The sequence below is a fragment of the Echeneis naucrates genome, chromosome 18, assembly GCF_900963305.1.
Source record: "Echeneis naucrates chromosome 18, fEcheNa1.1, whole genome shotgun sequence".
NCBI classification, from domain to species: Eukaryota; Metazoa; Chordata; class Actinopteri; order Carangiformes; family Echeneidae; genus Echeneis; species Echeneis naucrates.
Genome location: NC_042528.1, coordinates 5,689,592 through 5,711,141, shown reverse-complemented (window position 1 = coordinate 5,711,141; position 21,550 = coordinate 5,689,592). Strand labels below are relative to the sequence as shown.

The window sequence follows — 21,550 nt, the reverse complement described above, 5'->3', positions numbered from 1 at the left end:
CCATCTTCTTTCAAACAAATACAGATGAGAAGTCAAAGTCTGAAAAATAATACTGTGTGTATCTAATGCTGAAGACCGACTTTTTCTGAAAGGTTTCATGGTTTGTCAAAATTTCCCAAAATTCAAAGGTAGCCAGTTCAGTCAACAATGAGGAAAATCTTAAGCAGTACAAGCAGCAGAAAAAAAAATGAAATGAATGAAAAAAAACTACAGAATATGAAGTTTGCAAGGAGCCTTTACCTTCAAAACTTCTCCAACAACAAACAGAGGGAGCCGGAAAGTAAAAAGGAAAAAAGCCTGAAAAGTTTATAAGGGGGGAGTTAGAAGTTGGCAGAATCTGAGTCTGCATGATCAAAATGAAATCTTGAATACTGACATTATTTTATTAAAGTATTGATACTATGGCTTAGTTTCTCTTGCTGTTTTTTTGCGGGAGAGCTGCCTAACACCTAAACGAGAGTTGTTAGCTCCAAGAGATCGCAGCAGAAGCCTGCAATACAGATGAAAATGAAGATGATGCCACTTTGTGGTAAAAAAAGATTTGTGCATGTGTCAAGTCATCAATGATACTTATGGTAATATTATTTTCTTGTTTATGCAATTTAAATGTACTCTGGTGATAGATTAACTTTAACCCAAACTTCTTGATACTGCACTGTGTTTTCTGCATTACAGGTATTTCACATTTCAAGAGCTGAATGAAAAGAAATGAAGTCTACTGTATCATCTAAAGACGGTGTATCTGTTGTAATTTGATCTGTGGCGTCTCTCCTCATTTCTCCCACACTGTGGCAGAAGGTTGCAGTGATAATTGGATTTCTGATCTCAGAAAAAATGACAGAAGACAAAAAAAAAAAAAAAAAGACTGTTTCCAGAGTCTGAATGTAACTGTTATTTTTCTTCTGCACAAACTGTCAGCGAGCGATTCCTCTGGCCCTGCTGTCTTCTTCATCATATACCTATCAAGCTTTTATAAGCCCATTGCCAAATTTATGCAAGTCCTGCAGCCTTGTGAGTTTTTGTGTAAACACACTGTAGACTCCACCTGCTCACTGAGATTAATCTTTCAGTGAATGGCCAAATTTCCGTTTGCAACATCTGTGTTTATTGCAAAAGGCTTTTGATGTCTAAGGCCCAATTGAGTTGACAGAAATGGGATTTGAAGTGAAAAAGTAATGAGACTGAAATGTTCGTGTGATGAATGTGTTGTAAGATTTATTAAAGCATGTCAAATAATATCTTTGGTTTTCTATAACCTTATCTACCTTGCATTTGCAGAAATAAGTAGTGAAATATGATCCCATGCCCTAAAGATATGTTATTAAAATTCATTATAAACCAAGAAGAAAACTTCCTCAAATAATTGTTGTTGTTTTCTGTTCAACAGAACATCTTTAAATAAATCTCCAAGTCCACTTACAACATCAGTAGTAATTTAAATGAAGACTCCGATGAAGAGCACAATAATCCCAGAGTGTGACCGTACATATGGAAAGCATTGGCCGCATTGTTAATGGATGCATGAAAGTAAGAGTGAAAACCCCTCAGGCCATGCAGCATTCGGTTTTCCACAGCTCCTTAATTACATGGAAGGCTGAAACTTAGCAGACGGAGTGGGCAAGACAAATGAGTCCCTTAATCTTGACCTACAAAGCCCTGTTTACAGCAGAAAAACCTTGTACACACATCTTGTGATACTGGCAGCAGTAGAGCCATTAAAAGTGACCCAGAATGCTCACGCTAAGTCCATCCACACATGAAGCTGCTCTCTTTGGGAGGTAAAATGACTATAATGACCTTTCCCTTTTTAGTGGCCTAGGGTAAGTTCATTAGTTAATCAGTGCAGACTGGGGGTTTGTTAGTGTTGCTCTTTTCTTCCACGACTTTGAAAACACGCAGGTCAGGAAGACACCAATTTTTCCTCCTGTCCTCTGATAGTCTGGTAACATGTCCAGGCTCTTTTACTGCTGGCACTTAGAGTTGAAATACAACATCTGCTCTTCAGAAATATACAACTTTTTAAGCCAATCAGTCTCATTCTGAGCCAACCACCACATCAAGACAACAATGCAGCACAAAGACGTCCACGTAACGCTTCCTACATGATATATCCAGCCAGCGATGAAACCTGTTCTACAACGCTGCAACCAAAGAGTAACTTCGAGGAGTCACTGTTGCAAAAGCTACTGTCAGCCATGAAGAGAGAGGCAGAGGCTCTCTGGGGGAGGAGAGACGTTCTGGAAAGGTTTGATCACAATGAGGTTATTAAAAGATATAGTTCAGACAAAAGGCACAGTTCTTGTGACTGAAGTGGTGTGGGATACAATAACATCATCAACAAGGTTCTGACAACCTCACATGGTTTTGGCAACGGGGGAAAATGCAGCTTTGTCATGGATCATTTGAGACTATCTCAATCAACTATTCTGGCAGGGATGAATCAGACTTTAGAGAACCCTAGATAATGCTCTAACTCATTAATTCAGAGAAAAGCTGGAGGATATGAAAGTGCAACAAAGCTCATTTTATGAAATGTTAAACAGTGTGGTTGAATACTGTAGGACTGGCTTAGTTAATTCACACATCACACTATTATTTTTGTGCTCACCAGTGTTTGCTTATAGCCTGCAACAGCATACAAATGACATCTTGGGATTTCATTATTTGACTTAAAATGTGCATCGTGTAGTATCGTTTTAATTAATAACCTGAATAACTTTGGGACTGTAAATAGTAACTCTCACACCAGAAGAATCCTTCTCTTTCAGCGAGTATAAATAGTAGGATGCCTCAGAAACAGCTCCCAGGTCATACTCAGTGTGTTTGGGGTTACAGTTAGGCTAGCTGGACTGACAGAAAATACAAAAAATAAATAAGTAATTAAATAAATAAAAATGGAATCATTTAAGTCTAAATGGACAACTGAGTTGTAAGTGTAACGATTAAAAACATTAATTTTCACATTTAAAAGCCAATTGGATGTAATCTAATCTGACCATATAATATATTTCTCAGGCTAAATCGAATTTGGCTGCAGGGAACTCAACGTTGATGTCATCACAGCAGCCATTCACCACTACAAAAATCACATTTCCCCATTTCTAACTGCTTTGACAATAAAGCAGACAAATAAAGCATAAAGACATTATGTTGGAATAATCCTTGTAAAAGTGTTGCATGCTGAGAGATGATTGAAATGAAAAAGGTTTTCCTGTGGCTCTGCAGTTTAGTCTGTAATTTATTGTTTTTTAAACGATACAACTGATGCATTATAATACACACAGATTTTAGCATTCTTAGACTGGTTATATTTACTGTTCTGTCCTCGTTTGTTTCACCTTCCCTCAACCCTTCACAGGTAGCCTGATCAATGTGACTGATGGAAACTCAAGGGTTGTTGTTATCAATGATGTCATCAGGTGATTGTGCTGATTTTTAAGTCAATAAAGTTCCTGTCAGTTGTAAGCTACTTCCCAGATGGTTTGTCTTCACTGCTGATTATCTATTTTTACTTTTCTAGATTGGATTAAGTGATGAGAGGTCACGGCTACAACTGCTGTTCTGGATGGTTAATTAAAGAGATCAATTTGCCAATCCACAGCAAACTTCAACACTGTGCACCCTCATTTTGGTCACTAGTCACCTTTTTTTTTCTCTCTCTCCCAATATGCAGCTCTCAAATGTAATTTTTTCATCGTTCTACCTCTCCATACCGCTCAAACATACCTCTCCCATTTCTGAGCTCTGCTCCTGTTCAGTATTGAAAAGCCCTTTGTCAGGGATTTTTATATTGTTCACAGCCTCTGGAGAACAGCTGTTATTTCTGCACCTACCCCAGCTGTGCCTGTTATCTCTGCAAATCCTCACTCTGTCACTCCGTGCTTTCTGCAAAGGTCAACTACAGGAAGACAGGGTTAGTTTAAGCCATAGATGGATAGTCTGATTGGATTGGATATTTATCAGATTTTGACATCAACTCTTTTTGAAGCTGAGTGATTTGGAACTTTTCATTTGGTTCCATTTTAAGGAAGGTCATTGATTATCAAGCAAGCTTGTGTGTTACTTTGCCTTACGCATAATATAATGCCTCACACTCACACAGTCGGTGTCAAGATAGATAAGCGTTGGTAAATAACTCAGCAGCATGGATAAGAGCGAGTCAAGGTCTAGGTGAGGACAGACTCACTGAATGAAAAGAAATCTGTTTCAGCTCCCTTCTTATGGATTGAGTGATTCGTCACACATTTGGTGCAAATTTAAATTGCAAATGCGGTAGTTGTTCTGGACACAACAAAAGTATTACTCAGCAAACATGGCAGGAAATGTCATGTGTGAAGATGGGAAAAATACACCAGATTGGATAGAAATACTTGGGGTGCAGTTGTGATGTACAGTGCAGTTAGTAAAAGTCACTTTTATTAAACTGCACTGACCTTCAGTCATTACACACTGGAGCTGTGGAACCAGTTTCAACATAAGCTCTTTACTAAACTAATGCTAATGTGACCGTCAGTTCTTCCAAATAAAAGTGCATGGCCATCTTCCAGGTTTCTCATTTGACACAAAGGGTATGAAAATATGGAGAAAAGTCCGGTAGAGGAGAGGGAGACCAGTATCTCCACTAATGAGAGACACAAGACATGTGATGTGTGTTTTCCCTCAAACACACAGGAAACTGAAACGTACAGAAAACAAGAGTTTCACAATGAGATTTCCTCAGATTTCCATTTTCAATCTTCCTGCTCTTAAATCTGAACGTGACTGTTGTTGTTCCACATAGCAATACACACGCCACGGCCAGTCACAGCTGCTGTAAGCAGACACGAACTTCTGTGAGATTAGTGAAAGCCTGTGATTAAGTTCTCGGTCTGTGACAGGTACACTGGCCACCTGCAGCCTCGGCGCACTGCCAGAGCCAGGTGGAAGAGAACGCACATCATGCAGCTGGCAGGCCGACGCTCTTCATTAGCAGAGGAAAAACTAGGTGACAGAGCACAGTGAGGCTGGGAGCCACTGCACCATCTGGGAGGCTGATAAGGAGGGAAAGGATACCGTGGTACTGTGCTTCCTGAAGATCAAGGGTGGAAGAGTCTGAAATGGCTGTGATGTATTATGACAAGCATCCAATTTAGCTGCACAGGATACAAACAATGCACGTGTTGGTGTGCTGCACTGAGAAATATGTAAAGTACATACAAACCTAGTGAGAGTCAACAATTTGTTTAGCACCTCAAATTAAACCTTTTATATTTTGGGATACAAACAGCTTCACCTAAAGAGCTTCATCTGAACCATGTTATTTGCTATTTTATTGAACATTTAGGTTTCCTCATAAACATTCAAAGGTTTGTCAGATCAGAGGAAACATTTCCCTCCGATTAAAGTAAAAGCAACAATAGCATTTTACCTACTTATCCATATATTTTTGAAGCCTAAGCTTTTTTCAATACAAAATGAATGAATGGATGTCATTCTTCATCAAATTAAATCTGCAAGTTCATGGAGAATTAAGAATTCAAGTCTTTGTAGATAAACATTTTGTATCATCCCTGCCTAATCCATCAGTGTCATTTTAGATAAAATGTTTTGCATCATCAGCCCATGTACTAAGAATTGAATGAATTCTTAGTACATGGGCTGAGGAAGGAGGACGGCTGGAGGGGGTGTAAATGACAGGCACTAACTGGACACCCAGGAAGTGCCTCTGAGCAGAGCCCATGCCTCGCGCACACTGATTTTAAGAACCCTGTTGATACAAAAGCCCAGTAACACTAATTTGCACTAAGATGGAAGTGCTTCCCTCACACAAGAAATAGCCTCATGCAATTATTTATTTTTTACTCTGCCTTTTCTTCTCTGCACAGGAGATATTCTCCATCTAAGCTCCTCTGAAGGGCTAATTTGATTTGATAGACTGTGGAGAGGAAAGGCATGCTGTGCGAATGTAAAGGAGCCTTCTGTCTCATTGTAATGAATTAGACAGTGCGTTGTGCACAGGGGCCTGGACAACCCCAGCCTTGGCCCCAGACAGCACCACACCCCGTCTTTAGCCGGCCATGTACAGGTACTTGTCTCTTAATGTTCAGCAGATGTCACATCCTCTGAGTGAAATACAGATCAGCCTGAAAAGCAAACAGCCCAAACTGCCGTCCAGTCGTCAGAGACAGCTCAGAAAACTGGACACAGGTTTCACTTGATTCTGTGAAGGTGCTGATGGTTAATACGCAACTCTCAGAGTTTCCTGCCCAAATTAAAGAGGGTAACACTGACCTCCAGTGATGGATCATTTGGTATCAGTTCACAAAATCTACACATTTATAACACTCTGACAATGAAAAAAAAAAAAAAAAAAAAAAAACCCACAGAGCATATTCAAGCCAAAGTGCACGTGGCCACCTATTGTTATTTGTCCACAAGACAAGTCCACAAGTTCTGATGGAAAGAATTTCTATGGACCAAAATGTGGGAAAATTATTTCATCAGCTTTGTTCAGCTTCCGTTTAATTTGATGCACTTTGTTTGAAAGTGAACTAAAAAATTCAATAAAAGAAAAATTTTACTTTCATAGGAACAACATAAATCTGATGAAGTAGCACACACGAAAACCAGAGCATGATACTACTAAGGTGGTGCTTATTGCTGAGGGAGTTATTGCGGTTGAGTGTTTTCGATTAAGCAGGCGTTTATGTTATTCTGCCCGCTCCCAGTAAACGTGGTTTGAATACGCATCCCATCGCCTGATAAAGACCCAATGAAATGAGTCGTACTACTCACAGATGAATATGTGTCCGTGAGTGTCTCTCTTCTCTTGTGGCAAATTATCTTTGCCTGCACAAAGATGTGATGAAACATGCTGCTCAGAGACTTTATAATCTCAGGTAAGAGATGAAGATGCAATTTCACCCTATAGAAGCGCACACAGCCATGCAGATAGATGAGCTTTCCCCATTTTTAAAGTAAATTATCTATGAATGAGCTTCCCATTGATTGGCTCTTGGCTGGCTTTAGCACTGGCTGTATACCTTCATAGCTTTGGCATGCTGCAGAGAAAAGATTATAACCAAACAGTTACAATCAGAGACACCACTGCACTATCATGCATACTAAATGTGTGTTGCGAGCTCTGGGTGAAGGATGTTATTATGCCCCTTTTCACTGTACGACACTTCAACTGAGGGTGGAACACAATACTAAAAGATATTAGTTGTCACATTTAAAAGATAAATGTTCAAATTTGTCACTGTGTATGGGATAACTGTTCTTTGATAATAACCAAACAATCTAAAGCATTAAAATACTCTCGGGGGAGGGGATGGGAAAAAGACCCAGTAATCCATTTTTGTCCAGGATTTGGTTGGCAAATGTTGCATAAATCCTGAAATATTTGGCATTTTAACACAACACGGTGGTGCAGTGGTTAGCACCGTACCCTCACAGCAAAAAGAGATGGTTTGCTCCGGCTTCTTCCCACTGTCCAGTAATTGGTGCCTCTAAATTGACCAAATGTCAGTATGCCGCTGTGTGTCAGCCCTGCCATATACCGGTGAGGTGGGGTGGGCTCCAGCCAGCTGACGGATTAATGGCCTAGATTATGGATGAATGGATAAAATACACAGCATGAGAGATTATACCAGCTCTGATGAAACTAAGAAAAATCTGCAATGATTCATTAAGTAAGTAAATCAACAAGCACAAACACATAATTCAAAAATACTCCTTCTTGGGGTCATCTGGTGTAATTTAATCTAATCTATGTCTGAAGCCACAACTTCCCCATGTCGGACTCAGCTGTAGTGAAGTCCAACGAACCCAATCACAGACAAGCTTAATTCAGTTCCAGAGCTGTTTTCACACTGCCATCTAGTGACACAAGAATGATGTTACACACACACCAACCAATCAGTCAGGAGGCGGGCTGACTGCTGTCACTGGCATGCCTCCAGTTGATCCAGCTCAGCTCTGAGGTCCACAAGCAACACATTTTCAGCCTCTTTCAAAATAAACTTTACAATTTAATTTAAGTCAAAAGGGAGTTAATGGGGACTAGAAAAAATAACTGTGGACATAATTACACAAATGAGTGTCTTATTAAGTCACTTCAGGGCTTCTTTTGAATGATCAAAATAAACTAATTGGTTTTTACAAACACTCCACTGCTGCCCTCTGCTGGCTGATAAATACGGTGGAGGGTGACACAGTCAGCTAATATGATCCCAACTTGGACTGCACAGGTCTGTACATAGTGGTGACGTGATTTTTTTTCCTTCAATAGTTAGTTTAGTCGTGTTTGGAATAATGATTGCCAGCTGTGCTCCAGCTTCTTGGACTCTAATTTCACTTATTGCACAGACACAAATGAGCTGACACCAAAAACCATGTCATACCTTTCTCACTCAGGATTTTTCCTTTCTCTTAATGACATGACATGGCATAATGAAATAAACCAGAGTCACTTTCAGCACGAACTGTTTCCATACATGAAAGTCCTTTTCTATTTGGTCCACACATTGAACTCCAACAGCACATGACAATAAGTACAGATTTTGGCCTCCCAGCCTTGAAAACACCTCAGGGCTCTGTAGCGACCTGCCTCAATAACTCCCCCAGAAACTGCTTCAAATTAGCTGCTTTCTTTCATGTTACAGAATCAAAAGTATTAGCACACACTGCAACAGGGATCTTCAAAGTAAAGGCCATTTGAAGAAAATATCCCATATATTTGTTGATTATGCTGAAACACATGGACATTAAAAAATAGCTTCATGCTTCAAGTATGATGAACTTGACAGTTTGGTCTGTTTACTGTCTGACTGAAAGTATGTATAATATGCTGCATTTTTACCAAAACACCATCATTAACATGTCCATCATCAGAAACCCAAGTCAGGTGACGAGAGCAGAATGGAGTGGTGTGTTTCAGAAAGCCACAGCTTCATCATCATCATCATCATCATGCATGAGTGTGTGAAAGCGCAACATTATGAACCTCCTATTAACAGGATGGAAGTAACTCATGGGAAAGAATAATATAAGTTACATATTTACATAATTAAAAATGTCAAACATTTTTAGAAAATAAACCTAGTCAGTGTTTAATTTTTTCTGTGGACCCTTTTTCTTCAATGAAAAACAAATAATTATATAAAAAATACTTACTGCTGCCCACAACAACAAAAAAAAGTTAACTAAAAAGTTACTAAAATTATTCAGTGCAACATTTGTAGGATTTGTTTAAATAAATTACATTTAAATTTTTATGTTTTAAAGTAAATTACCTTTTTCTGACTTTCTAAGCAGATAATTGTGTTGAGTGATCAAACACTAAATAAATAAATTAAAAAAAGTAAAAGAGCAAATTCACTGTAGTGTCCTTATTGACTAAACGGGGAAATATTAGTTTAAACACACTTTAACTCCAGAAATTTTAGTAAAAAAAAAAAAAAAAAAAAAAAAATATATATATATATATATATATATATAATAACTTTACTTAAACTAGAAACCTCAATTTTAAAGAAAAGCTGAATGAAAAGTTTGGCCTCCAAACAGCGTCGTTTGTAAAGGTGGACCGTCTGTAGCTTTGGGATCAGAGCACGCGTTAAAACACCACCTGCGTCCTTAAAAATATAAAAAAATAAAGCTGACCTGTTTATAGTTCTTCTAAATCATATAATAATTAAAATAAAAGTATTTCGTCTAAATTATTCAGATCGATTAATGCTAAGTATTAGATTTAATAGATTTTATTCACAACCGTTTGTCTATTAATAATAATAATAACAAAAATAATAAACCTCAGCATTTTAACTCGTTATCGAAAAAGAAATTTGTGGATATTTACCAAATGCAAAGCCTCCAGTTATCTACACAGCAGCGAAAAGACTTTCAATCAACATTATCGGCCTAATGACCGTAATGATGTTTGGGCCTTTAACATGCCAGGAAGTGTGCCATGAGGGTGGAAGACTAAAAATATGTTTAGAAATGTTTATATCAACAGTAAGTTCCACATCCAGCCCACAGATTAAAGTATAAATAAATAAATAAATTACATTTTAAATAAATAAATACAAACTCGTGTCACAGTGCGTACTGATTCCCAGGTCCTGCAGCAGCGTGTGTGTGTGTGTGTGTGTGTGTGTGTGTGTGTGTGTGTGTGTGTGTGTGTGTGAGAGAGAGAGAGGGACTTGCGTGACAAGAGGCGGGAAAACACGACTTTCTGCAGAAATCTATCCTGCAGGCAAACATTAAAGTGGACTCTTTCATCTTTCATGCCGCTTCTTGGTCCTTTTGCATGCATGTTTAATCATATCAGACAGTCCTCAGACTCCGAGGGGACCTAATATAGATCAACGGGCCACATACACTTTAATAAAGGAGGGAAAAGATCCTTACTAGTTATAATAATCATAAAAATAATAGTTATTCTTAGTGTGCTTAGCTATGAATATAATTGTTTTCTGGATATATGTTCCATTGAAAAAAAAAGTAGCTTTTGTATCAAACTATTTTCACTTGTGCCGTTTGTTCATTTTAATCCGAGACCTTGAAAACAACATTTTATTTACAAAGGACTGCTAAAATAATTTGTTATAGTTCATCTCTTTTTTCTGCGTCTCTAATGTATGGCTAACTTTTGATTACACGTCCTGGATATTATCGTCATCAAAATTACACACATTTTTCTAATAAATTTTCCCTATTATGTGTAATTCAGTTGCGGGTGGAGGAGGAGGCCTCCTGCTGGCAGGAATGACTGCAGCTATAATATCCTGTGTACTCCCAGCCATCCTTCAGGACATGATTTATTGAAAAATATGGACTCTGTGTATAAGCTAATAAGACAGAATTGCTTTGGCCTCTGGGGGCGATGCATTCTCTGTGGACGTCAGCAGTTACCTTGAGTGTACTCTGCTTTTTCCTCACGCAATACTTCTCTTTGAGTGTCTTCAGCTCCACGTTCCCTCTTGTTGGCTTTTTGCAACTCAAAGATTTTATTTAAAGTTTGCATGGCTGGATAAATAACCTGAAACTCCAAAGTCCCGGGTCAGAGGGAGTGCACTTGCGGGACAACACATGGGGAAAGAGAGGCTGCACTAAGAGATTTTTTTTTTTTTCTGAAGTTATAAAAAACCATTAAAGTTTAAACATTATCAATATGTTTTTGATGAACTTATTTTTTGGCTGAAATCATCCTGAGAATCAAGTGCCACATTAACATTTTGACCCCAGTTCCTGGCACGGCTAAAGACATGAGTGGCATTACGGGGAAGCTGATGCTCTCTCATTGATCTGATGTCCTATAAGCCTTAGTACACTGTGGTGAGCCTGTAATCCATCAGACATGCTACATCTCTCCCACCCCCGAGGGATAAGCCTTGCTTCCTGTGTAGGTATATTGTACCTGCTGGCAGCTGCACTTATCTCATGTGATTAACCTTGATCCCTTTAACATGCATGGGAATGAGACAATAATTGTTAAAGCTGTGACAAAGACTAACACTTTTCCAGCAGATGCTCTTGAAACATCCCTTTTTCTCAACATAAAGAAACACTGTTGTTCCATGAAATTGATGAAAAACTTCATTTTAATGTTTAATGATTAATAATATGATTTACTCAAGTTTTCCAGCTTTTAAAAAAAAGGAGAGGGGGCGTTTGCTTTTCTCTTTCAGGCATATAGAGATGGGTGTGGATATGCAGCATTAGGCTATAATGTGCTTAAAACAACACGATTTTTCCTCCTTTGTAGTGAACTGACAAGCTGGCTCTAACAGGGGTTAATTTGCCGCTCAAGGGTTAAACAAACAGGCCTTAATAGTTTATTGAAGGTAAATCCTAACTTTGTTTTCTCTCCAGGATTGTAAGAAAAATTCACGCTAACAAAACTGAAATAAAACTAGGTTATTTTTTTAAACAAGTTTTTTGTGCAACACTCAAACAACAGCTTTTCCAATAAACCTAACAGCTCCCAGAATGCTTTTGCTTTGTCCCAATGAATTGGGCTGTGGGTGCAGTGAGGTGAGGACTAATAAGGATTAAGCAGGAGAAGTATGTGTCAGTTTCGATGGGTTTAATCTGGAGTGTTCTTTTGGAGTTTCTGAGCAGGTATGAAACACAGATTAAGAAACATTTCTGATAAGTGACAGCAGGAGTCTGGAGGTCTGTTTTCACACAAGCTCCAACACTGACCTATTTGAAAAAGCGTCTTTTAGGATCTCAGCTAATGGGAAGCAGTTTAGGTTTTTAATTAAGAAAGATGAAGAAACTGAAGGGTAAATAAATATACACGCACAGACGATGAGCAGAGGTTGCAGGAGATGCTAAAAATCAGACAGATTCATCAGTAGCTCCGTGCTCCATGTGGCATAAAGGGGCCTTCTGGTTGACTGCCTCTGTTAAGGACGACCTAAGATGTCTGGATTTCGTTGACCTCGTACACACTACTGCATTCTGGGGCATGGCTTTGACCTCAACAGCTTGCTGTGGCCCATTATAGTGCCAGAAATAATGATGTGGAGGATTCCCCCAGCAGATTATCAATTCAATGATTTTCCTTATGTATTTTAGAAGACAGACATTGAACATTGTAAATGACACTTGATTAGAATCCCATTTTGATCTGAGGCAGAGTGGTTTTCTTATGGATGAGCTGACGTCAGGAAATCAAATTAATCAGCAAGATGCTGATGTTATATTCAGAAATTCATCTTGTTCCAAAACAAAACAAAAGTAAATGTCTACACATTTGGAATTTCAGGCCCATTCAAGTATTTACATTTACTTTCAACTTTGACATTTTGGCATGTACAGCGACTTCACAAATTAAAATTTTATAGAAAATATTTTATATACAATGAATTATAGTGATGTTAAAAATGTGACATCTTCTACAGAATGAACTAATATATAGTACACAACATTAAAATGCTGCTTCTATTGATGAATAGGTAAAGGGAATAAAATATCTAATAGAAAAGTTTAATTAAGAGAACTTTTGACTTTTGATAGTCTAAATTTTATTTCTATTTCTGTGCAGTTACTGATGTAAGATCAAGCATTTTAAGGAAATAAGAAAATATTAACAGATTAACAGCATTTAACAGATAAATTAACAGTTACAGGCGGTCCCTTGTCATTTAAAATGTACTAGATTGTTGTGTATTTGCTACAGTAAGTGTTATAAGAGGATCTTTATTCCTAGTGTTCGTCCAGTAGGTGATTTATAGGCTCAGTTCTTCATTGCATCACGTTATAAGGTGACAATGCCATCTTTAATCAAGAGATCTTGAACATGCCTCTGCAGCCCTTCACAACAAGGTAAGACAGGAAAGGAAGTGTTGCGAAGGGTTACATTAGATCATTTCTAGCTTTCCTCAAATTGACACAAACACGTGTCTGTCTAAATTATTGTTGGGGGAAAAAAAAATTAAAATGAACAAAGCAAAAAAAAAATAAAAAATCCTGCTTCTATTTAACATTTACACTTCAGCCCTCCTCAGTTTTATATCCTGTGAAATAGACCCAGATTAATAAGATATTGTAGCAATTTTGGTGAAAAGTGTTTCTTTGGCGAGCCTCCATGTTCTTATGAATCTTGAGACATTAATGTAAAAACATGATATCAATCCTTTTTGCCTCCAAACAAGAAGTTTCACTTTGGAGAGTCACATTATTGTGTTAAAAAAGCTATAGAGAGAGATACAGAGATAAAACTACTTCAATTTAAAGAACCACAACAAGTTTTTGTTAGGCTTATACATGGGCTCACTCACAATAAATTAAAGTGTCAACAGTCTTGATTATTCCACTGAACCAATTTCTAAGTATATTTGTTTTCACATGTGATTGGGGGTCATATATCCTCACACCTGAAGTGACTCCATCCAGATAAATGTGATGAAATTGATTAATTTAGCTTTTCAGTATTAGATGTTTAATAATTAACATCTAAAACCACTTGTAAAGCAAAATATTAGTCATTTAATAATAAATATCTAATGAAAGAGAGAAATATCTGATATTTAACAGACATTTTCAGGGACTTTAGAGTTATAAACCAGTGTAAAGTAGTTTAGCAAACCTACTATAAATTAAAAAATTTATATCCTCTGCACACTTCTTTGACTATTCATTTATTCATTCAAATTGCTGAAATGATTAATTACTCTTTCAACTAAAAATAAAAAGAACAACTTCAACAATGTACACTCCCATCAGATTAGGATCGAATTAATAGTTTACGCAAGTTCATAATCTACTCATAACCCTTATGAATAATAAATATTAGCTACCTCATGTACTGCAAACTACAGCGCAACAGAAAACAAACATCACGCTGACTGTAATCACTTCTGCTTATTTTAAACTTCATGGAGAACCGGCCTATAATTTGGTAATTTGTATGAAATGTGGTGATCCATAATCCAGAGTATTAGGCTGATAAACTAATACTTGCAAAGAGGCTTTAGCAAAGTCAATTTAGTGGCACAATGGAGAACAATTGTGAGCAAATCTTCTGACAACACAAATAGTTTGTTGTTCTCTGCGTCTATTCAAAGCTCAGTGGTCTGTACACAGGTGAAATATTTCTCTATTATACCATCTTTCTCTTCCTTACTAATATTCAATGAAGTGTTGAGATGTACTTTGCATGCAGAAAAGCAAAGGAAAGAGGCAGATCCAAGATGTTAGAGCAACCTGCAGGCTGAAAACCTGCAGCCTGGAATGTCCTAAGCATTTGTTCAAGCATGCTTACAGATGAAAGTAAGCTTTTCATGGTGTTTAAATCCTATTACACCTCTAAATGCAGGGCTGTTTTACTCCGCCATTCACGGTCTGGGAGCTGACTCAACATTTTCCACCTTTACCAACAATTAACTCATTTTAAGCTCAGCTCAGTCCATTTACAGCCATAAAGGGCATCAGTGGCTCTAAAAGAAGTGCATTCATTCTCAGAGGATGGCCTCCCTTTGAGCTTTCATATCAGCTTTCAGAACAATATCTTAGCTGACAGTGAAGTGCTTCTGTCACTTTGAAAATTAAACTTTTTTTTTTGGCCTGTGGTTGTGGGCACTGATTGGCCCTTTAATTGTGCTGAGAGGAAACAATACCAATCCAAAAACTGAAACAACGGTAACACTGTTGATGACTGTGGATGTGTTGTGGTTAATTCGGAACCAAATGTTTGCAAACAAACAAAAACAAAAAAATGAGAGTCAGATATTAAATAAAATATCCAATTCTCCTCATTCATGTATATACTTGTTTTCTTTACTGCATTAGGAGAAAAAGCCTTCCTAATTTTTTTGCTTAATTTTCCTTCATTTTAAATAGAGTTTGGCACTGGAAAACTGTTTTCACATTCACCTTACGAAGGAGAGACATTTCTCAGTGATCGCTCTAAATAAATCTGAGTTTAAGATGTGTGGCAGTATCAGAAGGATTGTGTGTATTTGCAAATTTAACAGAAAAATCTGATCCTAAATGGGACTAAGTAGGGAAGTAAATCTTAAAATATGAGTCTGTGGATATCTGCAGAAACTGGACAGACAGACTTGCTGTCTGGAAAAATCAACTACACGCACACACACACACAAAAAAAAAATCTATAAATAAATAAATAAATGTACTTACTACTACACTTTTCCACTTCACTACTGTAAAGGGTTAAAAAAATATCATTATGTCCAATTATTTTGTTGTTATTATTGTGTTGTCCAAAGAAAACATGCTAATTGTGTGCAGGCTCAAACGTCCATAGCCTTCATTCAAAATTTTAATTAACTATTTCTTGACACTTTCTGATGATAACAACATCACCACTAATAATAGTGATAATAACGTGAGAAATCAAATACTGCCGTCGGAAACTTTATCCCAAATCGCTGAAGCGCATGAAAAACATGAAAAACGTGAAAGTTTAGTCTGCTGCCTGAATTAGCTGCATAGTAAATGTGAAGTGTGCATGGACAAGTGTAACCAATAGGCGGTACTGTGCCATTCTTCATGAGCGCACTCCGTCTCCAGCCCTGAGGACAACACTGGATCTGTGCTTTGCTCCCTAACTGACCTAAATACAGCATCTCTGTGCTCCCTCAGGCGGACTGAACCAGAGAGCCTCTGCGCCACGAGACCGTCTCCAGTTTTCTTTTTTTTTTTTTTTTTTTTCTTGGAGTAATTTCCTTCTGGCTTCTTGTTTAGAGATCCACCGAGGAGAGATTATTTTTGTCCTCCGGATCTCCGAGCTCTCTTTGTGCGCTCACGGGCTGAGTCGGGATGGTTCACGCGGAGCAGGGGACTCTCCGGTTTGGAAACGGGGCGCCTTCCCAGGAATGATTTTATAACATCCAGACCGGGGGAGTTTTAAGGCTGAAAGGCGGCCTGGACAGGAAGGACGGTAGAAACTCAAAATGTTGGAGGATAGAGCGCCGACGTCGAAGCACGGTGCTCCACCGAGAGGATCGTCTTTTTACATTGAGAATTTGTTGGGAGGCGCAGACAGGGCGGCTTCAGCCGGGGAGCGGGTGGAGACCTCCGGCTTCAGACCGGAGATCTGTCCGGGACCGGAACCGACGCGCCTGGTGGACGGTGAGGGGCTGAAGTGGAGGGAGACATCTCCAAACACAGTGTATGGAGGCTCAGGAAGTGAGTGCTCCCTCCAAATGGCTTTATTTGTTTGGTCCGGGACCCCAGTGTGCTCTAAAAATAAGTAATCTGGCATTTTAAGATGTTCTGTATGAACCTTGCGCACAGATCGGATAACCAGGACTGAGAAGCGCTTATCGGGGGATGACAGATATATCTGATCTGATAACCACCGAGAAAAGTACCAGAAGAAATAATATCACAAAAAACACTCCAAAAACAACAGCAACAATCTCTATTCTGCCTAAAAGGTTTTAGAATGTGGTGCTGATGCTGATTTATCAGGGAGCTTTTTAACGCGAAGTCTCTTCATTCTGGACGGAGGGAGCAGTGAAGGATGATTTAAACGCAGTTTGTGTTTCCCTTTCCCCTCTATAAGGTCCACAGATCACGACCAGCGACTCGGGTCAGCATTGGGACCCTCCCCGGAGCGGTGGGGCAGATGGGGCTGATGGACCGGAGGAGAAGGGGGACGATGGTTGGGCGGGTGAGAAGGAGGAAGACGGCCGCTCCTCCTGCTTCTCTCCGGAGGACAGCTGTGACCGAGGTTAGACTCAGAAACAATGATCCACCCTGGCCCTGTGGACATGCGCGCTTTTTGCAGCCGTGAGAAGACTTTGGACTTTTTGGTTCACTTTTGGCAGCAGAACGTAAAAACACTTTGCTTTCCTCTTGGGTTTTATATTAATTTGACCTCCTCTATTGTAGAAACTGATGCATCAGGTTTTTTTTTAGGTTTCACGTGAGACAGCAGGGGTGTAGCTAAGGGTGCCCGGCTCCATGTGAAGAAGGCTGCCATGGGCACTTCTTTTTTATGTTGAAATAGTTTGACCAAAATTTATGTTCTATATATAGATAGAAGTAGAAATCCTGGAGGCATGGTATTGATTATGCATGAAATATCCAAAGACTGACAAATATATAAAGGCTCCATGTTACCTCTGTAGATACATTCATATTTAGGCTGATAAAGACATGACTGGGAGACAGTCTGGGTATTTTAACTATTTTCTCAGTTGATTGGCGTGATATCAAATATCAAATATCAAAATTAAACGCCAAACTAAACAGTCACAAAGAGAGCCCCAAGGCCAATGTCCAACAGCATTCACCAAACCTAAATCTTCTTCCACATTTGGTACAAATTGGTTGAGTACTTTTTGTAGGTTCCTTGTGCCTAACAAACTAACATTGGCTATTTATATCTTCTGCTGCCCCCACTAAAAGCTGCACAGTCACTTCTATCCAGTTACATTTTATCTAAATAAAATCTCTTCCTCCTCTCAGGTGACACCAAAGTAGCACGAAAAAAGAAGACCCGCACCGTGTTCAGCCGCAGTCAGGTCTTCCAGCTGGAGTCCACTTTCGACCTGAAACGCTACCTGAGCAGCGCAGAGCGAGCTGGGCTGGCTGCCTCACTGCAGCTCACAGAGACCCAAGTGAAGATTTGGTTTCAAAACCGCAGGAACAAGTGGAAGAGGCAGATCGCTGAGGACATGGAGGCCAGCACTCCAGTCGTCACCTACGGTGCACAGAGGGTTGTCAGAGTTCCCGTGCTGTATCGCGAGAGCGTCACCACACCCGTGGCACTGACCAGCCTGCCACCAGTGTCGCCATCCGTGGTCGGCTTCTCTAATTCTATTAACTACCCATTGACTGCTCACTTCACTCACCCAGTGTCATTTGTAGGTCCACAGATGACTGGGCTGGTGTGACTTCAAGAGTGGAGAAGAAACTAACCCAGCACATTTGTGACTCTTGGGACAAAAATTAAGCAGCGGAAATGTTAACTTTAGTTTTGATTCAGGTTCTGTAAAGTCACAACTTCTGTTTATGCGTTGGGATGATTCATTGTGTTTTCAACTGATTCTTTTGGACTTTTGCTAAAACCAACTGTACAAAACAGGGCCAGGTTTGGATCGAGGTGGATAATTCATCTAGAAGACCATTAAATTGAAAAAATTGTCAATTTATAAATATTATCAGCCCCCCCCCACAACTACTTTGAAAACTTGCTTTAGTTCACTGGTAGATTTGATAATCACAGATATTTTTTGGACACAGCCCTTTTCATCAGGCCTAATTTGGTAACATTTCACCCAACATCACACAGAATTTGAAAATCTCTATTTCATGACTAATTTCCACAACTATATAAACGGCTCACATACCGTATGGGAACAATTGAGGGTCAAAAATGGTTTTAGATTGGGGAATTATGCTCAGACATCATTTTAAAACTTGTAATTATATATCAACCTTCTTTTAACATGTAAAGCAGAAAAACGTGTGATGCATATATCAACTTGGGTTGCAGAGGAAAATGTGTGAATACAACATTAAAAATTAGGGAATAAATCTTATCAATGGAGAGGAAAGAAAAGAATTTAAAATGAACGTCTGTGAACACATAACAGTGAGACTTAATGTCCCCACACTGTGCATGACCCTGAAGTTACATCTGATTACACATTTATTTTTGCCTAAAATCAATGTCCCAATTTATTTATTTTTTTTAGACATTTTTTGTGCAACCTGATTACACAACATAATTAGAAATTTATTTTCCATACATAACTTCTACTTTCTCATAGATTTTCAAGTTCTTTCTGGTCATTATGCACAAGCCCTGTATGCTTTTTGTCCCTTATTTGAGCCCATACAGATAAGTTAAAATGAACATAATGCACCGTATCATTGATCTGCTCTACAATAGATTCCTGGGGTTAATGAAAAAAGGTATTTTGGTGTTTGTGACTTTTGATAGATGTGAGCATGGCTGAATTATTAGCAATGATATTTGACACATATCATTTTTTCTTATTTCAACAAGAATTTTAATACAAACTTTTGTACACTGAAATGTGAAAATGTGAATAAAGTTTATGCACAAATAGGAGCTTTGTCACATGGTGATTGTTTGCACACCAAATTAAGTTTGGATAATGTACATTGGTCTACAAGCCTACAGTAACTTAATTGGTTCAATTCTGGTTGTATATCTCACACAGATGCATTCATTAAAAAAATTCAAAATGATTGGATAACATATTCACCGAGCACAAACAGTAAATGCTAATGCATCAAAGCTCTTCATAGCTTTTCAGCTATCTCAACCATTTTAAACTCCCATTGTTGTTCTGACTACAGCAGCTAAACAGCTGAAAAGTTGAAAACAACTCATCAGTCCTAGAAATCTCATGATGCAAGTGGGTGTTTGTGTGAATTTCCTCAGTTTAACGGTGCACTGAGCAAACGCGCATGAACCCTGGTGACCGAGAAGTGTTTAAAAGCCACAATATGGCAGCCAGACGGAAATCTGCATCCCGCCCTCATCTGCCCCACAACCTCACCAATCAAAAGCCGCTAAACCGCAGTCTTCCGGGTCGTTGAAGAGCGTCGCGCCGGCTCCTCCGCGCGTTAGTGGCAGCCGAGGAGCGATGGTGCTCGGAGAGTCCGGGGACGGCGGCGCGACGGGAATCTCGGAGGAGCGGATGAAATGCCGGGGAATATGAGCAAAGAGGACGCCCCGAGCCGGGGGGGCGCTTCTTTGACCTTCACTATTGACAACATCCTAAACCTGAAGCAGCGGGGCGGCGGACACTCTGACGGCCCGAAGGCGCAGAGGGACGGTGGATGGGAGGACGATGTTCAAGCGTGGGACGTCCGGAGGAGACCTGACCGCGGGACGGGGGAAACAGGTAACTCACTTTACTTAGTTTCTCCACCAAAAGTTGTTTTTTTTTTTTAGAGGGAGCGATCGTTACGTTTTGGGGGAATGTAGACAGTTTCAGACTGATTAAGATTTCAGATGAGGATCGGTGCGCTCTGAAAATATATTTTTTGAAAATGTCATTGTGAAGGCTTCGGGCTGGAGGTCGTTATTTTTCGTTTCATTAATTATCTAATCTTGGTACTTTTGCGCACAGAGGGACCGGGCAGTGTGTGTCTGAGTAAGTATGAAAGCCGATTTTGCTGCTTCATTCGCAGGGAAGGCCAGAGCCCGTCCTGCAGACCTGGAGGAAAGCACCGAGCCGCTGACGGCTGGCTGCTGTCCCGGGGCGCAAAGTGCGCACAGCGCCGATGACGCGCCGGAGCAGCGGCAGCTCCAGCAGCAGGAGGAAGAGGAGGCCAGCCCTGACGCCAAAACCATGGTGAAGAAGAAGACGCGCACCATCTTCTCCAAGAGACAAATCTTTCAGCTGGAGGCCACTTTCGACGTGAAGCGCTATCTGAGCAGCTCGGAGAGAGCTTGCTTGGCCAGCTCCCTGCAGCTCACCGAGACCCAGGTCAAGATCTGGTTTCAGAACCGGCGCAACAAGCTGAAGAGACAGCTGTCCACGGACATGGAGGGCCCGCTGGCCGCAGAACACTTTTCAGATGCGGGGAAAAACGTGCAATTACCGACTTTTTACAAAGACAGCAGCCTGCTGGGCGGATGTTTGTTGCCGATGCCTTTTCCCGTCCTGTACCCGACTGCGAACGCTGCGCCTTACGTCTACTTCTCCGCCACTGGCAAATACTTCGGTCTGTTTGAGGCGGACTGACTGTTTTCGTCTGTGGGCACTACAGTCACCACTTTTTAAATTTTATTATATCATCCTTTGTTTTCTGCTTTATGCATTTTTTTTCCCAGTTTATAAAATTCTTCCAACTTTCATGTAAACATATCAACTAATCCAACACATGCATGTGCCACTTTCTGACCTGCCCTAAATGGTTTGTTATTATTATTATTATTATCATTATTATTTGCAACGGAAAGTTTATCATCAGAGAGTGCATGCATTAGACTTCCTGAGCAGTATTGTCATCTGACTGAATGTATGTTCATGCTGCATTAACTGTTATCCGCAATAATACTTATTTTCCTTTGTGCTCGGCTCTTGTGTTGAAAGAGTTG

General features: G+C 39.6%; 1 protein-coding gene and 1 pseudogene across 1 annotated transcript; both read left to right on the top strand.

The window, feature by feature from the left end:
- The first annotated feature begins 16,412 nt into the window (after nt 1-16,412).
- Nucleotides 16,413-18,362, top strand: LOC115059283 (homeobox protein HMX1 pseudogene; annotated as a pseudogene).
- A 1,784-nt stretch (nt 18,363-20,146) lies between these two features.
- Nucleotides 20,147-21,267, top strand: LOC115059281 (homeobox protein HMX2-like). Its single transcript, XM_029526942.1, has 2 exons — nt 20,147-20,348; nt 20,638-21,267. The coding sequence occupies exons 1-2, from the start codon at nt 20,147-20,149 to the stop codon at nt 21,192-21,194; spliced, it is 759 nt and encodes a 252-aa protein (XP_029382802.1). The 3' UTR covers nt 21,195-21,267.
- Nucleotides 21,268-21,550: the final 283 nt, after the last annotated feature.